Raw genomic sequence first — 22,773 nt, 5'->3', positions numbered from 1 at the left:
ATTGAAAGGCATTGGAAAATTTACTTACAGTTGGTATTTTGTAGCTTTAAAAATCTTATGTAAATAGTGTCTGGATTATGGACACCCATGTTTGCACACAAAAGTTTTGGCACACAGATAACAGTTACAAATTCTGGATACTTGAACTCCTCACCCCCCACTCCTCCAACACATGTACATCAAAAAAAAAAAAAAAAAAAAGATGAGCTATATATAACTATACCTCTCAGGCCTACTATAAGGATTAAGTGTTAAATGGTATATATGAAAACATCCAGAACAGTGTCTGAGACATAGTACATAATCAAGAAAACATTGGTTCACTGAAATATCACTATCTGAAAGGGCAAGGCCTGCAACTGAAAGCCAGCTTTCCAATTTCTAGTTTTATGATCTTGGGAATGATTCTTCTGAGTTTTTACTTCTCACCTGTGAAGGTAGAGAATACAAACTTTCCAGCAAAGACTAAATGATATAATCTTCATGAAAAATTCATAAATCATTGAATAACGGATATTCAATAAAAGTTCAACATTTCAACAAATATTTAATGAGTACCATGTAGAATCAGCAGGTGATAGTACTAACATTCAGCCTACTGCTAGGACATGATGTCAATCTGCAAGGAGCTTAATTATTAATACAGCCAACACCTTTTATTGACCATTTACTATGTGCCAGGAATTCTGAAACACGCTTTACACGGCTTATCTTATCATTAACTATGGGGTAGGAACTATTGTTATTTCCATTTACAAATTTGGGAACTAAAGTTTAGAAAAGTTAGATCCAGAGACACTTTTTTTTTTTTAATGTTTCTTTATTTTTGAGAGAGAGAGAGAGAGAGAGAGAGAGCAAGTGGGGGAGGAACAGAGAGACGAGAACGGAGGATCAGAAGCAGGTTGTGTGCTGATAGCTAGCCTGATGTGGGGCCTGCACTAATAAACCATGAGGTCATGACCTGAGCCGAAGCTGGACACTCAGCTGACTGAGCCACCCAGTGCCCCAGAGACTCTTTTCTTAACTAATGTATCCTAATGGGAGCTGATAGTGAAGACTCTACTGCCTGTTTCTTTCCATTCCCCTTCCTCTGAAGTTCATTTTAAAGTATCACTTTATTCTATTTATAAAATTCACTTTTTGAAATGCATATTTTGTAAGTGGAAATTATGGTACATAGAAGCCACATTATCATCCCAATTAATGAGTTATGCCAATTTAAGAAAAATCTGCTCTCTGTTTATAGTAGTGATTTCCCAAAATGTGTCCATATGAAGGAAAATTGTAGAATGTATCAACATATAAACTGTATCTTTTCCTAATATAAAATTCAAATTATATTTTACCATAAATCAAAGAGCCATTAGAAATTATTCCATAAGTCAGGACACAGTTAAAAATAGAAATTTTATGGATAAATTTTAAATATTTTAAAGTCAAGATTTTTCTGAAACTCTTGACTTACTTAATTACCAAATATTTTAAAAGACAAGGAACTCAGATAAATAATTATTAACACAGAAAGTTGTACACCAGGTAATAATTAAGGGAAAAACCCATTATAAATATGTCTGTATTATGATTAACTTTATGAAAAATAAGAAAAAAGTCTTGAAGAATATATACCAAAATGTTAACAGTAGTTAACTCTAGGTAGTAGCATACAGATTACTTTTTAAATCCCTATTTAAAATATTTTCAAATATGTAATTTAAAAAGTGTTTAAGAGAGTATCTGAAGGGAAAAATAATAGTTTCAAAACGAGCATTATTTGAATTTAAATAATGAGATATGTTAATACTTACAAGGAATGTCTCGGTAGCCATTTTCTAATGCACGAAAATAGTTCATGAACTGTAGAGTGGGAATTTTAAATATTTCCAATAAACCAGTGTCTTGAAATAAGGTATACATAACCTAAATGTCAATTAAAATAAAATTCACTTTAAAAATCAGGATTTCTATTTGCAGTTGAGTAGAATACGTTTTTGTGATTTGCATTTGGGGATGTTACCATGTATATGTCTTTAAGTTAATAATTTATTAAAAACTTTCCTACAATAAATTCTTCTCAAAACATTAAAAAGGAAGACATAACCCTGAAGCCCTTGAAAACCAAAGAAAACTATCACGTCTCAGCTTTAAAATTTTTCTATTCTTCCCTTTAGTTTTTTTATTTACAATTTATTAAAGGGCACATGAATTCTATTCTACTCTAGTCCTTAATAGAAGTCCAAACAATGTATTTATTACATTTTTGTCTCTAAAGACTTCAATGAAGTGAAACTGTATGCCCGCCACATAAATTATCCTTATGTTTGTACATTTCATAAATACGATACCCGGAAGATAATGAGAGTGATATTTTGGGAAGGTTAATCTGATGCTGTTGTATGAACCCCTCAGGGAGAACCTTGAGTCTGGATGGTAACAAGGAACTATTTTTCCATGGCTCTAGCATGAAACGAACCATTTGGCCTTCGGTAAAGTACGGGGAGGCAGGTGACAGAAATGAAGCCTAAGTTTCAGTGGTTAGAACTAGCTCACATTTTATGTCCTCTTCAACCTCAGGCTTCAGTATAAAGTAAATCTTTATTCTGTAGTAAAATTAAACCCCATTAATACAGGCCAAAAAACTACTTTTCATTTATTCAATTAAAATTTATTTTAATATTTTAAATTTATATTTAAATTTAATATTTTCATTTATTCAAATAAAATTATACATTATATATAATTATTTTTATATAGGGGTTTATACACACACACACACACACACATATATGTATATATATCTTCTCAAATTTTTTACTGAAAACTTCATTTGTGAGAAAAATAATTAAGTGAACAATGTTGAAGTTGTGCCTAAACCAACATTATACATTTTTAGAGTTCGTGTTTTATAGAGATCCAAGGAAAAATTAATTTATGATAAAAAAGTAGAGATTTTAAACAAACCTGACTAAGGATCCTTCCTGATTTCTCTCCCATTTTTTCAACAACTTCAAATATTTGAAAATTCCAGTTGCTCATCTTCTCTATTAAGGAATCATAATCTTCTATTAAAATCAGGTCCAGTGATGCTTCCTGTTCAATCTGTACATATAGGGGGGAAAAACACAAACCAACTCAACCTCACCTTTTAAAAAATATTGTTAAATCCACATCCAAATGAGAACACTTAAAATTGAACATTAAAAAATGGCCAATATTATTTTCTACAGAAGTTATTCTCAAACATAATCTGTACTTCCTAGTTCTTCTCTTTGTAAAATGCTATCAGAAAAATGTAAAAATGTCTTCTAGGCATAAGAAGACTTATGAATCTTCACAGTACTTTTACAAATAAAAATACTGTATTTCCAAAACACTATACAAATCTAAAGTCCATTATTGTTTTTAGAAGTTATACATATCAAAGAATAATAGAGACTCCTATCCTTATACTGGCATTTATTACTAGTTTAACTAGTAAGGAATGGATGGTTTTTTCCCCCTAAAAATCTTAAATTTTGAACTTAAAAACAAAAACAAAAAACTGCTATTATAAGCAGATTTTGTTGTTTAATGCTTTATGCACAAGTTCCCCACACTTTAACATACACAATTTAAGAAAATATCAGTATAGAAAGTACTATATCTACTGTATCACTAAGTAAAATGTGTTCATTTTAAAATGAACGCACTTTGTTGTTCTCGGATGATGAGTTCAGAAGCACAGCTGACCCTTAAACAACACGAGTCTGAACTACGCAGGTCCACTACACATGGATTTTTCACAGGACAGCGCTATAAATAGTCTGTACTCACGGTACTGTTGGTACAGTAAATACAGCATTTCCTCTTATGATTTTTAATAACATTTCCTTTACTCTAGCTTTACTGTAAGAATACAGGATACAATACATGCAACATACAAGATACGTGTGAACTGACATGTATGTGTGTATGCGATCAGTGAGACTTCTGATCAACTGCAGATTATTAGTAGTTAAGTTCTGGAGGAGTCAAAAGTTATATGTGAATTTTTGACTGTGTGTGGGAGGGTCAGCACTCCTAATACCAGCACTATTCGAGGGTCAACTATAACTATTATTTTTAACCCAAAGTATTCTTTAATATGGTATGACTTTTCAGCAAAAAAAATAAAAATAAAAATACTATTATATTAAAAATCTTGTTCTGAGCAAAAATAATGACACTAGTACTAAACCAATATTATATTTCACCTTAACATAATCATATGGAAAGTTTATCTTTTACATTTGGTTGCTGTTCATTCTGTGCCTCTTCTGTTAGGTGAGTATCACCTTCCAAAAATAATTTTCTGCAGTCTGTGTTCTCTGTTTCCACTTCATGTTGCACTTCTGTGAGGCTGAATGATTGTTTTGAGGAAACGGTGTTGTCTTCATCACCTTTCAAGAAATACATATAGTAATAAGAAGAATAAAACTTGCACTATATGCATAGTTTTATAAGGAAAATTATTTATAAAAAATCTTCACATAAAGTGAACTATACTGGCATTCAGTTTAAATTTATGGCACCATTAAGTTGTATCTTGCTGGATTATTTGGCCCAGGTACCTTGTGGTCTGACAACACAGACATTTCACCTGATATATCTATTCATGGATGAAAGAAGTGGGGGTGGGGGTGGGGATATTCTTTATCAAAGTGAGAAACAGGAAAATTCCGTCTTTAGCAATTTGACGTATGCAATTTCCAACATGTGAAATTGTTTGAATTTTAGCTATGAAAACCCTAAATTCATAATTATAAATGAATGAAATCAAGGCACATCTAAAAAGGAAAACATAGTATCATTTATTGTGAATTATTTCTACCAATGTGATTAATAATATTTTTTTCCCCCAAGTCTCATGGAAAAGAGAAGCAGCACTGGTAGGTAAATAGTATTCATTCACATGTAAAAAAAATCATATTCATTCTATTTGTAATCTTAGAAACAGGAAACTTCCCCCAAACCCATCAACAATAGAAGAAATAAATGGTAGTATATTCACACAACTGAACAGTATGTAGCGAAGAGAATGAACCACAGCCATATGCAACAATATGGATGATTCTTAAAAATGTGTGGAATGAAGGAAGCCAGACACAAGGTACATACTCTGTGATTCTGTTTATAAAAAGCTCAAAAACATATGAAAGACAAGAAAAATGTTATCTTTAGAGGGTATACCTGGGAGGGGCCTGAGGGGAAATTCTGAGGTACTGGTACTATTTCGTTCATTGGTTTATTAATCGGGGTGATAATACAGTGTATGAATATTAATCAGTTATAAAGTTATGATGTGATTACTTTTCAATATGTAGGGTTTTTTCCTAAGTAAAAGGGTTTTTAAGAGTACTTATTGGAACTGAGTTTCAGAAGAACTAGAACTTGATAATGGCAAGCTTTTTCCCCTGTAAAATATGGATAACAATATCTATCTTATTGGAAGTTACATATAATAAATGGTCAATAAACGTTAGTGATACTCTGAACTTAATACACTGAATATACTAAAAAATCATTAACTAATGGTGACCAGGAAATATTATTCTTTGGAAAATATTACTTTTTCCCCCAAGAAAAACATTTAAGAAATAAAATTTAGAATATTCAACTATTCTTGGTAGGTCAAGGCAGTACTACTATAATAATATTCTAAAATTACCGTCCATCTAAAAATTGTTGACATCTAAGGTACATTACCTACTTACATTTTAATGACCCAAACTCCTAGTAACTATGTCTTACACAGAACAGTAATAAAAACAGTTGAAATAAATGTAATAAGTTCTTTTCCAAAGATGTCTACAACACTCTCTCTTATACCCCTTGCACTCTTCTCAAATGTATTCCTGTAGCTCTTCCATCAAGAGAGCATTTATTTCCTAATCCTCTGGAATCTGGACAGGCTGCATGACTGCTCTGATGAACAGAAAATGGCATTAAGTAACACTTTAGGTGTGTTTTGGGTTGAGCCATTAACTTGATTGGCAGCTCCTCCTCTCTTCGAATCCAGCAAACATGTTGGAAGAAGCCCATACAGGGGTCATATTTAGATGGACTAGTCAATAGTCAACAGACATGTGAGTAATCCAATCCCATCTTGGAAATTCAGCCCAATCATTCCCTCAGATGACTGTCACCCTTACCAATATCTGACTGCAATCACATGAGAGTCCTCAAGTGAGAATGTCCCAGCTGAGACCAGTCAATCCAAACAACTGTATATATATAGTCTAATAACATACTATAAAATCCACCCATAAGTGTATAGTTCAACAATTTTAGTAAATTTACAGAGTTGTGCAACCTTTATGACAATCTGGTTTTAGAACATTATCATCACCCCCAGAAAGTACCTTCCTGCTTATTTATAGTTGATGCTTATTTTCATTCTAGGCAATCACTCCTCTGATTATTGTCTCTATAAATTCACCTTTTCTAGAATTTTATGTAAATAGAATCATACAATATGTAATCCTTTGAGCCTGGCTTCTCTCACTTAAAATGATATTTTGATTTTATACGTGTAGTGGCATGTTATCAGAAGTTTGTTCCTTTAATTGCTAAGTAAGATTACAATGAATGGATATACCACATGATATGTATCCATTCATAACTTGATGGATGTCTGGGTCATTTCAACATTTGCAGCATCATCAATGATATCATGACACTCCCAGTCTTGTCTTTGGGTGCTCATATGTTTACTCATGGATAAATTCTTAGACATAGTATTACTGGGTGACAGGTAAATTTGTGTGTAACTTTTAAAGAAACTGTCAAAATGTTTTCCAGAGTGGTATACCATTTTATATTCCCATCAGCAATGCACAAAGGTTCCAATTTCTCTGCATCCTTGCTAACAATTGCTATTGTCTTTTTGTTGTTGTTGTAATTTTTTTAAACGTTTATTTATTATTGGGAGACAGAGAGACAGAGTGTGAGCAGGGGAGGGGCAGAGAGAGAGAGGGAGACACAGAATCCCAGGCAGGCTCCAGGCTCTGAGCTGTCAGCACAGAGCCCGACGTGGGCCTCGAACTCATAGGCCATGAGATCATGACCTGAGCCGAAGTCGGGTGCTTAACCAACTGAGCCACCCAGGCGCCCCACTATTGTCTTGTCTTTTTAATTATACCTATTCTAGTTTGAGTGTAGTGGTATCTTATTGTAATATTAATTTGCATTTCCTTAGTGACTATTGATGTTCATCATCTTTTCATGTGTTCATTACCCATTTATTTATATCCTTCACCAAATGACTCAGACCAAAATATCTGACATCTCTTGCCCATTTTTTGAGTTGACTTAATATTGAATTATAAATGTTCTTTATGTATTATGGATGTAAGACCTTTATCAGATATATAATTTCCAAATATTTTCTCTCAATCTATGGTTTGTCTTTTCATTTTCTTATTGTTGTCTTTTGAAGTGCAAAAGTTTTTAATTTTGCTGAAGCCTAACTTGTCATCTTTTTTCTTTCATGGATTGTGCTTTTGGCATTGTATCCAAGAATATTTTACTCAACTCAAGGTCACAAAGATTATGTCCAATTTTTTCTTCTGCAATTTGCAAGGTTTTAACTCTTACACTTAGGTCTATGATCTATTTTGAGTTACTTTCTGTGTATATAATAAGGTAAGGGCCCAAATTCTTTCTTTGACAAATGAATATCCAATTGTCTTGGCCCCATTTGGTGAAAAAACTATGCTTTCTCTTTTGAATGGTCTTGACTTCTATATCAAAATCAACTGACCATAAATGCAAGAATCTATTTTTGGACTTACAGTTCTGTTCCACTGAACTACGGGCTCATCTTTTGATACTTCACTATCTTAATTACAGAGGCTCTATAATAAATTATGAAATCAGGGAGCATCAGCCCTCCGAATTTGTTCTATTTCCAAATTGTTTTGGCTATTGTTGGTCATTGTCTTTCCATGTAAAATTTATGACCAACTTGTCAATTTCTACAAAAAAAAAAAAAAAAGCCTGCTAGAATTTGTTAAGTATTGCACTGAATTTCTAGATGAATTTGGGAGAATAGCCCTATTGACAATACTGGGTTTTCCAGTCTTTAAATTTTTTTTTTTTTTTTCAACGTTTATTTATTTTTGGGACAGAGAGAAACAGAGCATGAACGGGGGAGGGGCAGAGAGAGAGGGAGACACAGAATCGGAAACAGGCTCCAGGCTCTGAGCCATCAGCCCAGAGCCCGACGCGGGGCTCGAACTCACGGACCGCGAGATCGTGACCTGGCTGAAGTCGGACGCCTAACCGACTGCGCCACCCAGGCGCCCCAGGGTTTTCCAGTCTTTAAATAAGAAATGCCTCTCAATGTATTTAGATTTTCTCTTTTTTAGTTTTAATTTTTTTTTTTTTTTTTTTTTTTTTTTTTTTTTTTTTTTTTTGAGAGAGAGCACACATGCACCAGCAGGGGAAGGGCAGAGGGAGAGAGAGAATACTCAGCAGGCTTCATGCCCAGTGCAGAGCCTGACATGGGGCTTGATCTCACCACTGTGAGATCATGACCTGAGTCTAAATCAAGAGTTGGACACCTAACTAGCTGAACCACTCAGGCACCCCATAGATTTTCTCTATTATCAACAATGTTTTATGTTTTTCAGTTTATAAATCTCTTGTTAAATTTATTCTAATTACTTCATTCTTTTTGATACTATTACAAGCGAAAATGTTTTCTTAATTTCAATCTATGATGGCTCATTGCTAGTACACAGAAATACAATTTTGTACAACACTGATATTGTATCTTATCTCTGCTAAACTGATTTATTGGTTCTTGTGTGTGTGTGTGTGTGTGTGTGTGTGTGTGTGTGTGTGTGTATTCTTTGGGATTTTCTATATAAAGGATTATATGCTCTACGAATATGAGACAGTTTTATTTATTTATTTCCATTCAGGATTCCTTTATTTTTCTTTCCATTTTTTTGGGTAGAACCATCAGTACCATGTTGAAATGCTGAAAGCAAAAAATCTTATCTTATTCTTGATCTTAAGAAGAAAACATCAGTCCTTTTCCATTAAGGTGCGTGTTTTTCAAAGATGCCCTTTATCAAGTTGAAGAACTTCCCTGCTATAACTAGTTTGAGTGTTTTTATCATGAAAAGAGTGTTAGATTTTATCAAATGTTTTTTCTGCACATATTTGGATTATCATGCATTTTTCTCCCCTTTTATTCTATTAATGTGGTACATTACATTGATTGATTTTCAACTGTTAAACTGCCCTTGCATTCCTGGGATAAATACCACTTAGTCATAGTGTGACCATTTCATATGTTGCTGGATTCTGTTTGCCATTATTTTGTTAAGGGTTTTTGTGTTTATACACATAAGAGATATTGGTCTGTAGTTTTTTTTTTGGTTTTGGTTTGTGATACCTGTGTCTGGTTATGACATCAGGATATCACTAGTCCTTCAGAATGAGTTGGGAAGTTTTCCCCTCCTACTTTTTGGAAGAGTTTGTAAAGGATTGCTCTTCTCCGTGTGTGCGCGCGCGTGTGTGTGGGAGGGGGTGGGTGGGTGGGTGTGTGTGTTTTAAACAATCTCAGAACCAAAAATTACTGAACTGTACACTTTGATTTTTTTAATGCTTACTTATATTTGAGAGAGAGAGCATGTGCGCACGCGCAAGCAGGGAAGGGCAGAGAGAGAAGAGACACAGAATCTAAAGCAGGCTCCAGGTTCTGAGCTGTCAGCACAGAGCCCAACGTGGGGCTTGAACCCACAAACTGCGAGATCATGACCTGAGCCAAAGTCGGATGCTTAACCGACTGAGCCACCCAGGCGCCCTTGAATTGTACACTTTAAAAGGGTGAAGTTTATAGTACATAAGGGGATCAGTACGAGCCTATAATCCCTAAGGGGGCCTATCTATTGCTGATTTACTTTTATTCTTAGGGTGCAGTGCTGCAGAGTTTTCCAAGTTATCCCTACCATGGTAGGCCTCCACCTCCAATATCTAGCTCTCTAGTCCCATGGAGGTACCAAAAGGACTGCTCATTCTATTAGTCACTGGACCCTCTGGAAGGAGCAAATACCTTTTTCATAGCCCCATACTCTAGGCTTATTTCATGAATTTCTATCCTCCTCCAGATCTTGTACTGGTAATTGTGAGGAGCTTGTTAGTTTTCAATGGCTTTAAGCACATTTTTGTTGTTAATAATTTGTCCAGCTTTTCTAGCTACTCTCAGGGGGAATGATGGTCTGAGTTACCTAGTTAACTATTACTGTATGCTTGAGTCATCAACATTTAAAATTATAAAACCGCCATAACTTTATCACCAACAGTATTTCTTGTTTGAGGATATAAAATGTTTCAGAATGATATAATAAACTATATTTTAAAACAACTCCTCTCTATGTCATAAAAACTCTTTTGGGCTTAGAGTTCAACATTATCATAATTACTCTATTTATGAACCCTACCCATAAACTGAAAAGACTGCATTCATTTGTATAGCACACTTTAGTCCTTTTTTTTTTTTTTTTAAGATTTTATTTTTAAGTAATCTCTACACCCAACGTGGGGCTCAAACTCACAACCCTGAGATCAAGAGTTGCATGCTCTTCCGACTGAGCCAGCCAGGCACGTCCCCAGCACATTTTAGTCTTCAAAACACTTTTACCCTCTGTTATTTATAACTTGTCCCTAGTAACTTCTCTACTTATCTTGTAAGTATATAAAAATGTTATAACCTTCATTTTATTTTATTTTATTTTTTTTTTATTTTTTTTTTTTTAAATTTTTTTTTTCCAACGTTTATTTATTTTTGGGACAGAGAGAGACAGAGCATGAACAGGGGAGGGGCAGAGAGAGAGGGAGACACAGAATTGGAAACAGGCTCCAGGCTCTGAGCCATCAGCCCAGAGCCTGACGCGGGGCTCGAACTCACGGACCGCGAGATCGTGACCTGGCTGAAGTCGGACGCTTAACCGACTGCGCCACCCAGGCGCCCCTATAACCTTCATTTTAAAGATGGATAAACTGAAGTTAAACTCACATTTATTCATTTCTAAAACAATCTAAGAAACTGTTCTGAAATTCAGACACACAGGACCTTTGCAATCTCACCTGACTTTCCACTGTGGCAGTCTATACCAGATTCGGATTCAGATGTTGAAACATATTTCAATATTTGATGTCCACAGCTTAAAGAATAAAATAGATAAATATACATTCATAAATGAGGCAAAACTTTTTACCTAAATACAATTTTGAAATCTGCTTAACTTTTAACCAGGAACCCCGTTGCAAAATATCATACAAGTCCAATCTCTCTGTAAACTTAATAGGCTTTATCCTGGAAGGCATCTTGTGTCCCCAAAGAAACTAACATATTTTGAAAGTCACCACTGAGGTCTGAGGTAAACACTTATCACTGATAAAAAACTGAGCAGAAATGAAAACAAACACTGTATGAACTGGGTACTAAGGTAGTATATACTAAAAGAATTCTCATAATTTACTGGTATCGTGAGATGGATAGAATACTACTATATATCACTTTTGATAGAGATCACTTAATTGGAAAATGAACAATTGCACTAAAATGAGGAAAAGTTTCTTAAAAAGAAAAACTACTTGATAAATAGGGAAGATACAGTCTTAATCCATCAACTAGTTACAACATAAAACTAGAAAACTAGGAATACTTTATTAAAATAACCTTTATTTTGAGACAGAAATAATCAACATTTAGGAAACTTACCTGTTACATAAACTGCTATCAGAATTTCTAACATGCTGATAAAAATCTGGTGAATTGGGTGCACTGCCCAGAGATCGGTGTAAAATAACACCTGGCTTAGTAAGAGAACTGGCAGTGGCAGGAAATTCTACAGGTGATCGATTCATTAGAGTGCCAGAGGAGACTGGTCCATGGCTGGGAGAATTCACAGGACTCAGGCTGGGGAAAGCACCTGAAAAATTCAAAAGAGAAGAAAGAGATCAATAAATATGTAGGCGTGTGTTTGTGTTTATTGTCTATGTGTATTTATAAAGAGCATTTTCCTTTTTTATTTAAAAAAAAATTTTTTTTAATATTTATTTTTGAGAGACAGAGTGAGACAAAATGAGACTGGGGGAGGGGCAGAGAGAGATGGAGACACAGGATTGGAAACAGGCTCCAGGCTCTGAGCTGTCAGCACAGAGCCTGACGCGGGGCTCGAACCCACAGACTATGAGATCATGACCTGAGCTGAAGTCGGACGTTCAACCAACTGAACCACCCAGGCGCCCCTGCATTTTCCTTTTTTTAAAGAAATCAAAGTATTTGCAATTAAATGATAAACCAGATTTCCACATGGAGCTATCTTCAAGACATTCCAGGCATTTAAGCAGAATATAGACCATGTTTGTCATCATGAATGAGTGTGAAATAAACACCTTGTGGCAGGATGGCACAGATACTAAGATGTACACAAAGTGTGGCGCAGATTTTCCTAATTCACATTGGTGTTTATCTTTCACATGTTGAATCCCCACCAGCTTGATCATCCACATGAAGAAAGCATGGTTACCAGACTTTACTGAAGAACCAAAGTTCTTAACAGCATTAAGCAAGTTGAGCGAAGACAAAATTATATGTTAACACAACTGCAGATCTCTTTTAAAAATATGCCCAAATCTTTCCAGCTCATTCATTTGGCAAATATTTGAGAGCCTACTATATGGTGGAAGATGTGTTGGATTTCACAATGGAGAAGAAGTTACCATCCCTGCTACTCTACAAACCTAGAGACTAGTGGTGAGTACAAACAAGTGCTAAGTGCTAAAATAAGGGGGAAAAAAAAAACCCAGAGTACTTCAGAAATCCATCTCTAATGCTACTGATCTGCTCCAAAAATCTTCACTGAGTGCCTTGAACTAAGGTGAAATGGGTATATCTGGAGAGAGGTAGGCAGATTTAAAACTTCATTTGGAAATAAAGATCCAAGTAAAGTGTGAATCAGAGAGCACAGCACATAACAGTTATTCAGGACCTACGACAGTTTCGCCATAGCGGTATAAACACTTGCAGATGTGTGTGATGGTTAATTTTATGTGTCAACTTGGCTTGGCTATGGTGTTCAGCTGTGTGGTCAAGCACCAGGCTAGCTGTCGCTGTGAAAGTATTTTTCAGAGGTGACTAACACTTTAATCAGTAAACTGAGTAAAGCAGATCACCCTCCCTAATGTGTATGGGCTTCAGCCAATTGGTTGAAGACCTTAAAAGAAAAGACTGAGGTCCTCCAAAGAGGAAAGAGGTTTGCCTCAAGACTGCCTTCAGATTCAGGACTGCAGTATCGACTCGTGCGAGAATTTCTAGCTGGACAGCCTGCCCTGTAAATCTCAAACCTGCCAACCCTCACAGTCTTGCAAGCCAATTCCTTAAAATAAACCTATCTCTCCATCTCTCTCTCTCTCTATGTAAATGGAAACACACATCCTATTCTGTTTCTCTGGAGAACCCTAATACGATGTGTTGTTTTATTTAATCTTAATAACTTTGTGAGTTAAGTAGTATTTTCATCTTCATATGTCGGAGGAGAGGAGAGGGGACTCCAAAAAAGTCAAAAAACTTGATTTAACAGTTAAAAAAGTCAAAAAACTGTGTTAACAGTTAACACTGTGAGATCAGACTCTTTTCCCAGGGCTGCCACTGCTACTCTATCAGACTCATTTCTTTAGAGGTTCCTATAATTTCATACAACGTTAGGGCTGAATGGGATTTTTTTTTTTTTTTTTAATCTGGTCAACTTAATGTCTCAGAAGAGGAAACTGAGGACAAGATGTGTCTTGCTCATCATAATCACTGGTTACTAACTGGAAACAAAGGTTCCATTTTTTAGCCTTCTTTTCTCTAATTATACTAGTGAGTATCCGAAATCCTGACAAGTGGGCTAAGAAGAATAAAGGGTACAAAATCTTAGGGTAGAGATTGGATATACAGACAAACCTAGAAATCCTTTAAAAATGCTTTCTATAATATAGAGCCACCATTTTTATTTTAAACCCTCTTTATTGTGAAATATAACACACACATAGAAAGGTTACAATGGGACTACTCATCACTCAAGCTAAGACATAAAACACGGCCAGAGCTCAACCACCCTGCCTTCTAACTCCCCTGCCTCTCTTTAAAGGAAATCATTATTTTGACTTTTATGGTATTTTCTTGCCTTTCTTTATATTTATACCACGTATGTATGCATTTTTTAACAATGTGGATTAGTTTTGCCCCTTTTGTGAACTTTGTAAACTGAATTAGACAATAAATATAAATGCTTCTATGCCTTGCTTACATTTTAAAATAATATTTCCAGGCAGTTACTTGTTATTGTGGTTGATTTTCAATGCCATATCAAACTGTATGCATGAATATAGCACAATTTTATTTCTCTATTCAAGTACTGAATGGCCAAATTGTCTTCCAAAGTGGCTGTAGCATTTCACTTTCCCATCAGTGTATCATAGTTCCCACTTCTGAACGTTTTTACCACTTGTTTTTATCTGTCTTTGTAATTACAGACATCACAATGGTATGAAGTCACAGGTCACTGTGGTTTTGATTTACATTTTCCGTAATGATTAATACTGAATATCTTTTCATGTGGTATGGGCCATTTGTACATCTTCTCTGGAGAAACATCTATTCAGATTTTTGCCCATTTTTTAAGAAGGTAATTTGTCTTTTTATTATTGAATTACAGACATCTTTGTATATTCTGGATAAAAGGCCACTATCAAATACATGATTTGCAAATATTTCCTGCCATCCTGTGTCTTATCACTTTCTTTAGATCTCTGTAGAAATACACATGTTTTCAATTTTAATGAATTCCAATTATCAGGTTTTTTTCACTCATGAACTGTGCTTTTGGTATCATACCTTAGAATGCTATATTCAAAACCCAAAGTCACAAACTTTTTTTTTGTTTTCTTCCACTAGTTTTAGGCTTTCACTCCTTTAAGTCTATGATGCATTTTGGTTAATTTTTGAGTATGACAAAAGGTAGAATTCCAAATTCATTCTTGCTCCTGTCTATATCCAGGATTTGCTAAAAACACAATTTCTTCCCCGTTGAATCATCTTGGCACCCTTGTTGAAAATCAGTTGACCATGTAAGGATTTATTTCTGGACTCTCAATTCTATCCCACTGAGCTGGAATATCCTTATGCCAATACCAGTCTTGATTACTACAGCTTGGTAGTAAGTTTTAAAATTTACCAGTGTGACTCCTCCGATTTCTTCTTTTTTATTAAAACTGTTTTAGCTATGCTGGGTCCCTTGAATTTCCATATGAATTTTATGATCAGCTTGTCAATTTCTGCAAAGAAGCTAGCTCAGATCTTGACAAAGATGGCAAGAAATCTAGAACAATTTGGAAAGAAATGCCATCATAACAATATTACATTTTCTGATCCATGAACACAGGGTATTTTTTTTATTTATTTAGACTTCTTTAATTTCTTTTAACAATGTTTTACAGTTTTCAGTGTACAGGTCTTACACTCTTGTTAAATTTGTTGCAAAGTATTTTACTCTTTTTAATGCTAACTGTATATAGAATTATTTTAATTTCACTTTGCATTGTTCATTGCTAGTATACAGAAATACAACTGATTTCTGCCTAGAGATCTTGTATCCTGACACACTGATAAACTTCTTTATTGGCTGTAATAGATTTTAATGAATTTCTTCAGATTTCATAAATACATGACGTTATATGCAAATATACTTTTACCTCTTCCTTTTATTCCTTCTTAGCTAATTGCTATGGCTAGAACCTCCAATCCAATATTGAGTAGAAGTAGCAATTTTAACTATTAAAATCGTTTTATATTTTCATTTTATAATTTCTAGTTCTATTTTCTCTGATGAGATACTATTGTCATACTCAAATACTCTTGAAATGGTTTCTGCTACGACTTTAAACATATTTATAATAGGAGATTTAAAGTCATTGTGTGCTAAGTCCAAACTCCAAGCCCCGTCGGGCAAATTTTCTGTTGGCTGTTTTGCTTTGTGTGCATGGCAAAAATTTGCTTGTGTATTTCATTTTTTTTGTTGTTGAAAACTGGACATTATATTTTAACAGTTCTGGCATCAGATCCCTCCCACTTCCAAGGTTTGTTATGTTGCTGATTTATGTTTGTTTTCTTGTTTCTGATTGTTGAATGACTTTCCTGAACTAATTATGTAGACTCTGTTTTCTGTGAGGTGTGTAGCCACTGAGTTCTTTGCTGGTTTTTTTTTTCCTTTAAGTTCTTGATTTATATTTTAAGCTTGACTTCCTGCAAGTCACCCATGGGTCAGTATAATTTTGTGGTCAGCGAATGATGTGTCAGAACATTTCTTTAAATGTTTTGCCTACACGTCATCTGTAGGAGGGAATGTTTGAAAAGATACACCTTCAAACTTCAGTTTACGAAACGGCCTTAGATCTACATCTCACTTGTGAGAGCCTCTAGGTCAGCTACAGATAAGTGACTAGGGCCTTCTCCTTTCCCAGATCTTTCCTATGCACACGCACATCCTGGAACAGGATCCTGAGATCTTCAGGAATCTGTCAGACACTTTCAAATTCCCTATGGTCATCTAGTAGTATCCAGGATTTCCTTTTAAATTCTCAGGCAGCTCTTGTTTACCACAAGTGAAATAACAGCCTTAGGCGGTCACAATGTTGGCTGGCATAGGGTTTGTTTTTTAGAAAGCTGAGCTCTGAGTCAAATCAAATACCCACAACACTTCAGGAACAGAGATTTTCCAAGGAGCTTTAAGTTTATATTAAGTTTGGGCAAAGTATTTACTGTCCTCTTGGGGGAGTTTCAAAAGAGGTCAGATCTCTCTGATGGCTGCAATGCTATTGGCTTTTAGCAATAATACCACTGAGGGAGAAAGCTGGGAAGGGATAGTTCCCAAATAAAATGCCACAGAACCCATCGTCTTACCAGGGTTCAATAGTCTGTCTTGTACAGAGGACTTCTAGTTTTTTCTCAGGCTTGTGTTAGTTTCCAGAGTTCTGAAATGGCTCAGTTTCATTTTTTTTTTTAATGTTTATTCATTTTTGAGAGACAGAGAGTACGAGCAGGGGAGGTGCAGAGCAAGAGGGGACAGAGGATCCAAAGTGGGCTCTGCACCAACAGCACAGAGCCCAATGCGGAGCTCAAACTTACGAACCGTGAGATCATGACCTGAGCCGAAGCTGGATGTTTGAATGACTAAGCCTCCCAGGTACCCCTGAGTCTCACTTTTTTCACCCCTATTTTTGTTATTTTAGCAGGAGAGTGAGTTTACAGAAATATTCTCTCTGCCATTCCTGAATGAGTCTCTATATGTGATATTAATACTTTGAAACTCATTGAGAATTGTTTCATAGTCTGACAAATGGTCTACTGTTATCAATCTTGTGTGTATTCTTTGAAGTAATTTTTTTTAACATTTATTTATTTTTGAGACAGACAGCACAAATGGGGGAGGGTTAGAGAGAGAGGGAGAAACAGAATCTGAAACAGGCTCCAGGCTCTGAGCTGTCAGCACAGAGCCTGATGCGGGGCTTGAACTCACGAACCGCGAGTTCATGACCTGAGCTGAAGTCGGACACCCAACCAACTGAGCCACCCAGGCGCCCCATTGTGTGTATTCTTTGAAAAAATATTCATCCTGGCTGAATGTAGTGTTTTACAGTCAGGTCAGTTAATTCATATTGTTCTAATCTTTCTTATATCTATACTAACGTTTTGGTCTGCTTATTCTACTAGTTAATGAGAATGGTGAGTTAAAATCTCCAAATATTAATATAAATTTCTCTATTTCCCCCCTTTAGTTCTGTCATTTTTTGGTTCATGTATATTATTGCTATGAGATCAGAAGTAACTGTGTCCTTATATAAAGAGTGTGTGTCTTGTAAAGAACATATGCTTGAGTCTTGTGTTGTTAACTGACAATCTTTGTCTTTTAACTAAAACTGAATATTTTAAAAATATACTTAACAACTTTAGCAGATCCCTCCTTCCCCCCCACCACAAAATGTATATTCAATGTTATGTAGTCTGTTTAATCCACTATCTTGCTATTTATTTTTCAGTTGTTCCTTCTTTTTCTCTTTTATTTTCTCTTTTCTTGGATTCTTCTGGGTTATTCAAGTTTTTAAAAAAATCATGCCACTGTTACCTCCTATGATTGTTTTTTACTTATACCTTTTTTTTAAATTCTTTTAATTGTCACTCTGTATATTACAATGTGCGTCTTTGAAGTATTAGTTTCTCTCAAACTTAAAACTTTTTACTACTTTTTAATCATTGCTAGTACATTACATATCCATTTACCCTTCTCCCACCCTTTATATGCCATTGTTATCATACATTTGACTCCTTCATATATTATGCATGCAACAAGGAAGTGATTATTGTCGTTGTTGTTATTTCTAAGTTACATCCAAGTTAGCATATAGTGCAACAATATTTTCAGTAGATTCCAGTGATTCGTCCCTTATGTATAACACCCAGCACTCATCCCAACAAGTTCCCTCCTTAATGCCCCTTACCCATTTAGCCCATCCCCCCACTCACAGTTTGTTTTCTGTATTTAAGAGTCTCTTATGTTTTGTCCCCGTTTTTATATTCTTTTGCTTCCTTTCCCTTATATTCATCTGTTTTGTATCTTAAATTCTTCATATAAGTGAAATCATCTGATATTTGTCTTTCTCTGACTGACTTGTTTCACTTAGCGTAATACCCTCTACTTCATGTTGTTGCAAATGGCAAGACTTCATTCTTTTTGATTGTCGAGTAATATTCCATTGTGTATGTATGCATGTAATGTATATGTATATGCATATGCATATGTATATACACCACATATTTTTTATGCATTCATCTGTCGATGGACATCTGGGCCCTTTCCACACTTTGACTGCTGTTGACAGTGCTGCTATAAACATTGGGGTGCACGTGCCCCTCAAAACAGCACAACTGTATCCCTTGGATATACACCTAGTAGTGCAATTGCTGGGTCCATTATTATTGTTTTTAATCAACGTTCACTTATATTCACTCAATTTAGGCTTATTAGAGCTTTTCATTCATTCCTATCATTCTGTGCTTCAATCTGGATCATTTTCCTCCTACCTAAACTACTATCTTTGCTGGATCTTAGTAGTGCAGGCCTATCAGCAATAAATTCTATCAGCCTTTGTTTGTATGAAGAAATATTATTTCAATTTAATTTTTAAAATGTATTTTCATTGGGGCGCATGGATGGCTCAGTTGGTTAAGGGTCCAACTTGAGTTTAGGTCATGATCTTGCGGTTCATGAATTTGAGCCCCGTGCTGGGCTCTGTGCTAACAACTCGGACCCTGGAGCCTGCTTCAGATTCTGTGTGTGTGTGTGTCTCTCTCTCTCTGCCCTTCCCCAGCTCACACTCTGTCCCTCTCTCTCTCTCTCAAAAATAAATAAACATTAAAAATTTTTTTAAAGATATTTTCATTGATAAAGAATTCCAGGTTGGCATTATTCTGTTTTTTTTTTTCAATACTTTTAATATGCCACTCTATGTCTTTGAGTTCATACTTGGTATTATAGAATCACTGTGAATATTACTGTTGTTCCCTGAAAAATAACCTTTTTTACTTGGTTGCTTTTGAAATTTTTCTTGTATAATTCAGGGGTTTGCCTGAAATCCCTATGATTTTATCTATCTTTTTGGGGTTCACCAAGTTTCAGGAATTTGCTAATTCCCTTACTATTTTGGAAAATTATCCTGCCCTATTGTTTCTCTCCTCCCCTTTTGAGTCTTCATTTACACAGAACCATTAGTTGTGCCTTAAATGACTCTTAAATGTTGTTCTGTTACTTAGGCTCATAAATGTTAAAGGCTCTTATGTCTTCTGTTATGTAATACCTTTTTTTTAAAATTTTTTTTTTTTTTTTAACGTTTATTTATTTTTGAGACAGAGAGAGACAGAGCAGGAACAGGGGAGGGGCAGAGAGAGAGGGAGACACAGAATCCGAAACAGGCTCCAAGCTGTCAGCACAGAGCCCGACGCGGGGCGCGAACTCACAAACTGTGAGATCATGACCTGAGCTGAAGTCGGACGCTTAACCGACCGAGCCACCCAGGCGCCCCGTAATACCTTTCTTTAACTCTGATAAGTTTCTTTGCTTAGAAATCTGCTCTGGCCGAAATTTATATAGCTTATACCTGCTTTCTTTTGATTAGTGTTAGCATGGTATATTTTTCTCCATCCATTTACTTTGAATTTTTATGTGTCTTTACATTTAAAGTGGGTTTCTTATAGGTAATATATATTTAGGTCATGTTTTTTGATCTACTTTAACAACAGACGTCTTTTTTTTATATGTATTTATTTTTGAGAGCGAGAGAGAGTGAGCGGGGGAGGTGCACAGAAAGAAAGAAGGAGGCAAAGGATCCAAAGTGGGCTCTGTGCTGACAGCCCCCAGTGCGGGGCTCCAACCCATCAACCATGAGATCATGACCTGAGCTGAAGTCAGACACTTAACCGACTGAGCCATGCAGGTGCCCCCAACAATATAGGTCTTTTAATTAGTACATTTAGACCACTGGTGTTCAGAATGATTACTGATACAGTTGGATTAACATCTATCATATCTATTACTGTTTTCTATTTGTTGTCCTTGTTCTTTGTTCCTATTTTTGTTTTCTACTCTTCTTCTGTTTTTGTGGTTTTGAGAATTTTTATCATTCTACTTTCTCTTTTCTTAGAATATCAGTTATACTTCTTTTTCAACTTTTTTTAATGGTTGCCCTAGAGTTTGCAATATACATTTTACATCTAACCCAAGTTCACTTCCAAATAACATTACACCACTTCACAGATACCTTATGAGTACCTTATGATAATAAAATAACCCCAATTCCTCTGTCCCTTGTATCATTGCTGTCATTCATTTATATATATGCATATATATACATACATAAAATACATATATGCACATATAATTGAATACATTGTTGCTATCATTATTCTAAACTACTATCTGTTAGATCAAATAAAAAGAAAAATAAAAGCTTTTAATTTTACCTTCACTTACGCCTTCTTCAGTGCTCTTCCTTTCTTTATGTAGATCTGAGTTTCTGACCTACACTACTATTCTTCTCTTTAGAGAACTTCTTTTAACATTTCTTGTACATCAGGTCTACTGGCAACAAGTTCCCTCAACTTTTGTCTGAAAAAGTCTTTACTTTCCTTCACTTTTGGAGGATAATTTCAAAGGGTACAGAATTGTAGGTTGGCGTTCTTTTGTTTTTTTTCCTCACAATACTTTAAATGTTTCATTCTACTCACATGGTTTCTGAGAAGTTTCATGTCATTATTATTTTGTTCTTTTATATGTAAGATGTTTTTTTTTCCCTTCTGGCTTCTTTAATGATTTTTTTTTATCTTTAAATTTCTGTAATTTGAAAACAATATGCCTAGGTATTGTTCTTTTGGTATTTATCCTGTTTGGTGTTCTGTGAGCTTCCTGGATGTTTGGTGTTCTGTGAGCTTCCTGGATCTATGGTTTGGTGTCTGATACTAATTTGAGACGATTCTTGGTCATTATTGTTTCAAATATTTCTTCTATTCCTTCTCTCTCTTTTTTTTAATTAAAAAAATTTTTTTGATATGAAATTTATTGTCAAATTGGTTTCCATACAATACCCAGTGCTCATCCCAAAAGGTGCCCTCCTCAATGCCCATCACCCACCCCCCTCTCCCTTCCACCTCCCACAAACCCTCAGTTTATTCTCAGTTTTTAAGAGTCTCTTATGGTTTGGCTCCCTCCCTCTCTAACTTTTTTTTTTCCTTCCCCTCCCCCACAGTCTTCTGTTAAGTTTCTCAGGATCCACATAAGAGTGAAAACATATGGTATCTGTCTTTCTCTGTATGACTTCCTTCTCACTTTCTTCTCTTTCTGGTATTCCTTTTGTATTTGCCCCACAGTCCTTGGGTATTTGATTCTGCTTTTTCAATCTTTGTTCTCTTTGTTTTTCAGTTTTGAAGATTTCCCATGCTCAAGCTAAGACAGTCTTTCCTCAGTTGCATCCAGCCTACTGATGAGCCTGTTAAAGGCACTCTTCATTTCTGTTACAGTGCTTTTTATCAAGAGCATTTATTTTTGTTTTATTATTTTAGGACTTCCACCTCTCTGCTTACACTGCCCATCCATTCTTGCATGTTGTCTACTTAATCAATTAGAACCCTTGGCATACTAATCATAGTTGTTTTAAATTCCCAATCTGGTAATTCCAACATCCCTATCTGATTCTGATAAATTTCTGTCTATCCAAATTGTGTCTTTTACCTTTTGGTATGCCTTACAATTTTAAGAAGTGCCAGGACATACCTGGTAAAAGAAGCTACCGTAAACAGGTCTTTAATAATGGTGCTAAGGTGTGAGGGGAGAAGTGTTCTATAGTCCTATGATCAGGTCTCAGTCTTTCAGTGTGAATCTGGATCTGCAACTATTCAGGTTAGTTTAGGTAGTTCTATATTTTATCCCTGAATTCCTAGTGCCTAACAAAGTACCTGGTATATAGTGGCTGTTTAAAAAGTGTTTATGAATGAATGAGCAAACAGTCAATTAATGGTCATTCCAAATTGCTTAGTCATGTTAATTTACAACATATAAATGGCATTCAAAACCAGCTCTAAATGTATAATGAGAAAATTCTGTAGTACCGTATACTTTGAGACCTCCCACATTTAAATCATAAAGAATG

General features: G+C 35.3%; 1 protein-coding gene across 1 annotated transcript in view; it reads right to left on the bottom strand.

Annotated features, from left to right (window-relative positions):
- PDE3B (phosphodiesterase 3B) overlaps positions 1-22,773 on the bottom strand; it is a 175,175-nt gene that overhangs the window by 25,256 nt on the left and 127,146 nt on the right. Inside the window, exons 6-10 of the mRNA XM_045484612.1 lie at positions 11,753-11,963; positions 11,116-11,192; positions 4,264-4,415; positions 2,959-3,096; positions 1,806-1,917 (exon numbers count right to left, since the gene is read on the bottom strand). Coding sequence (XP_045340568.1) covers positions 1,806-1,917; positions 2,959-3,096; positions 4,264-4,415; positions 11,116-11,192; positions 11,753-11,963 — 690 coding nt within the window. The remainder of the gene's footprint in view (positions 1-1,805; positions 1,918-2,958; positions 3,097-4,263; positions 4,416-11,115; positions 11,193-11,752; positions 11,964-22,773) is intronic.

This window comes from Leopardus geoffroyi, chromosome D1 (genome assembly GCF_018350155.1).
Source record: "Leopardus geoffroyi isolate Oge1 chromosome D1, O.geoffroyi_Oge1_pat1.0, whole genome shotgun sequence".
Lineage (NCBI taxonomy): Eukaryota > Metazoa > Chordata > Mammalia > Carnivora > Felidae > Leopardus > Leopardus geoffroyi.
Note: the sequence above shows the minus strand (reverse complement) of the source record. Positions and strands in the feature narration are given on the sequence as shown.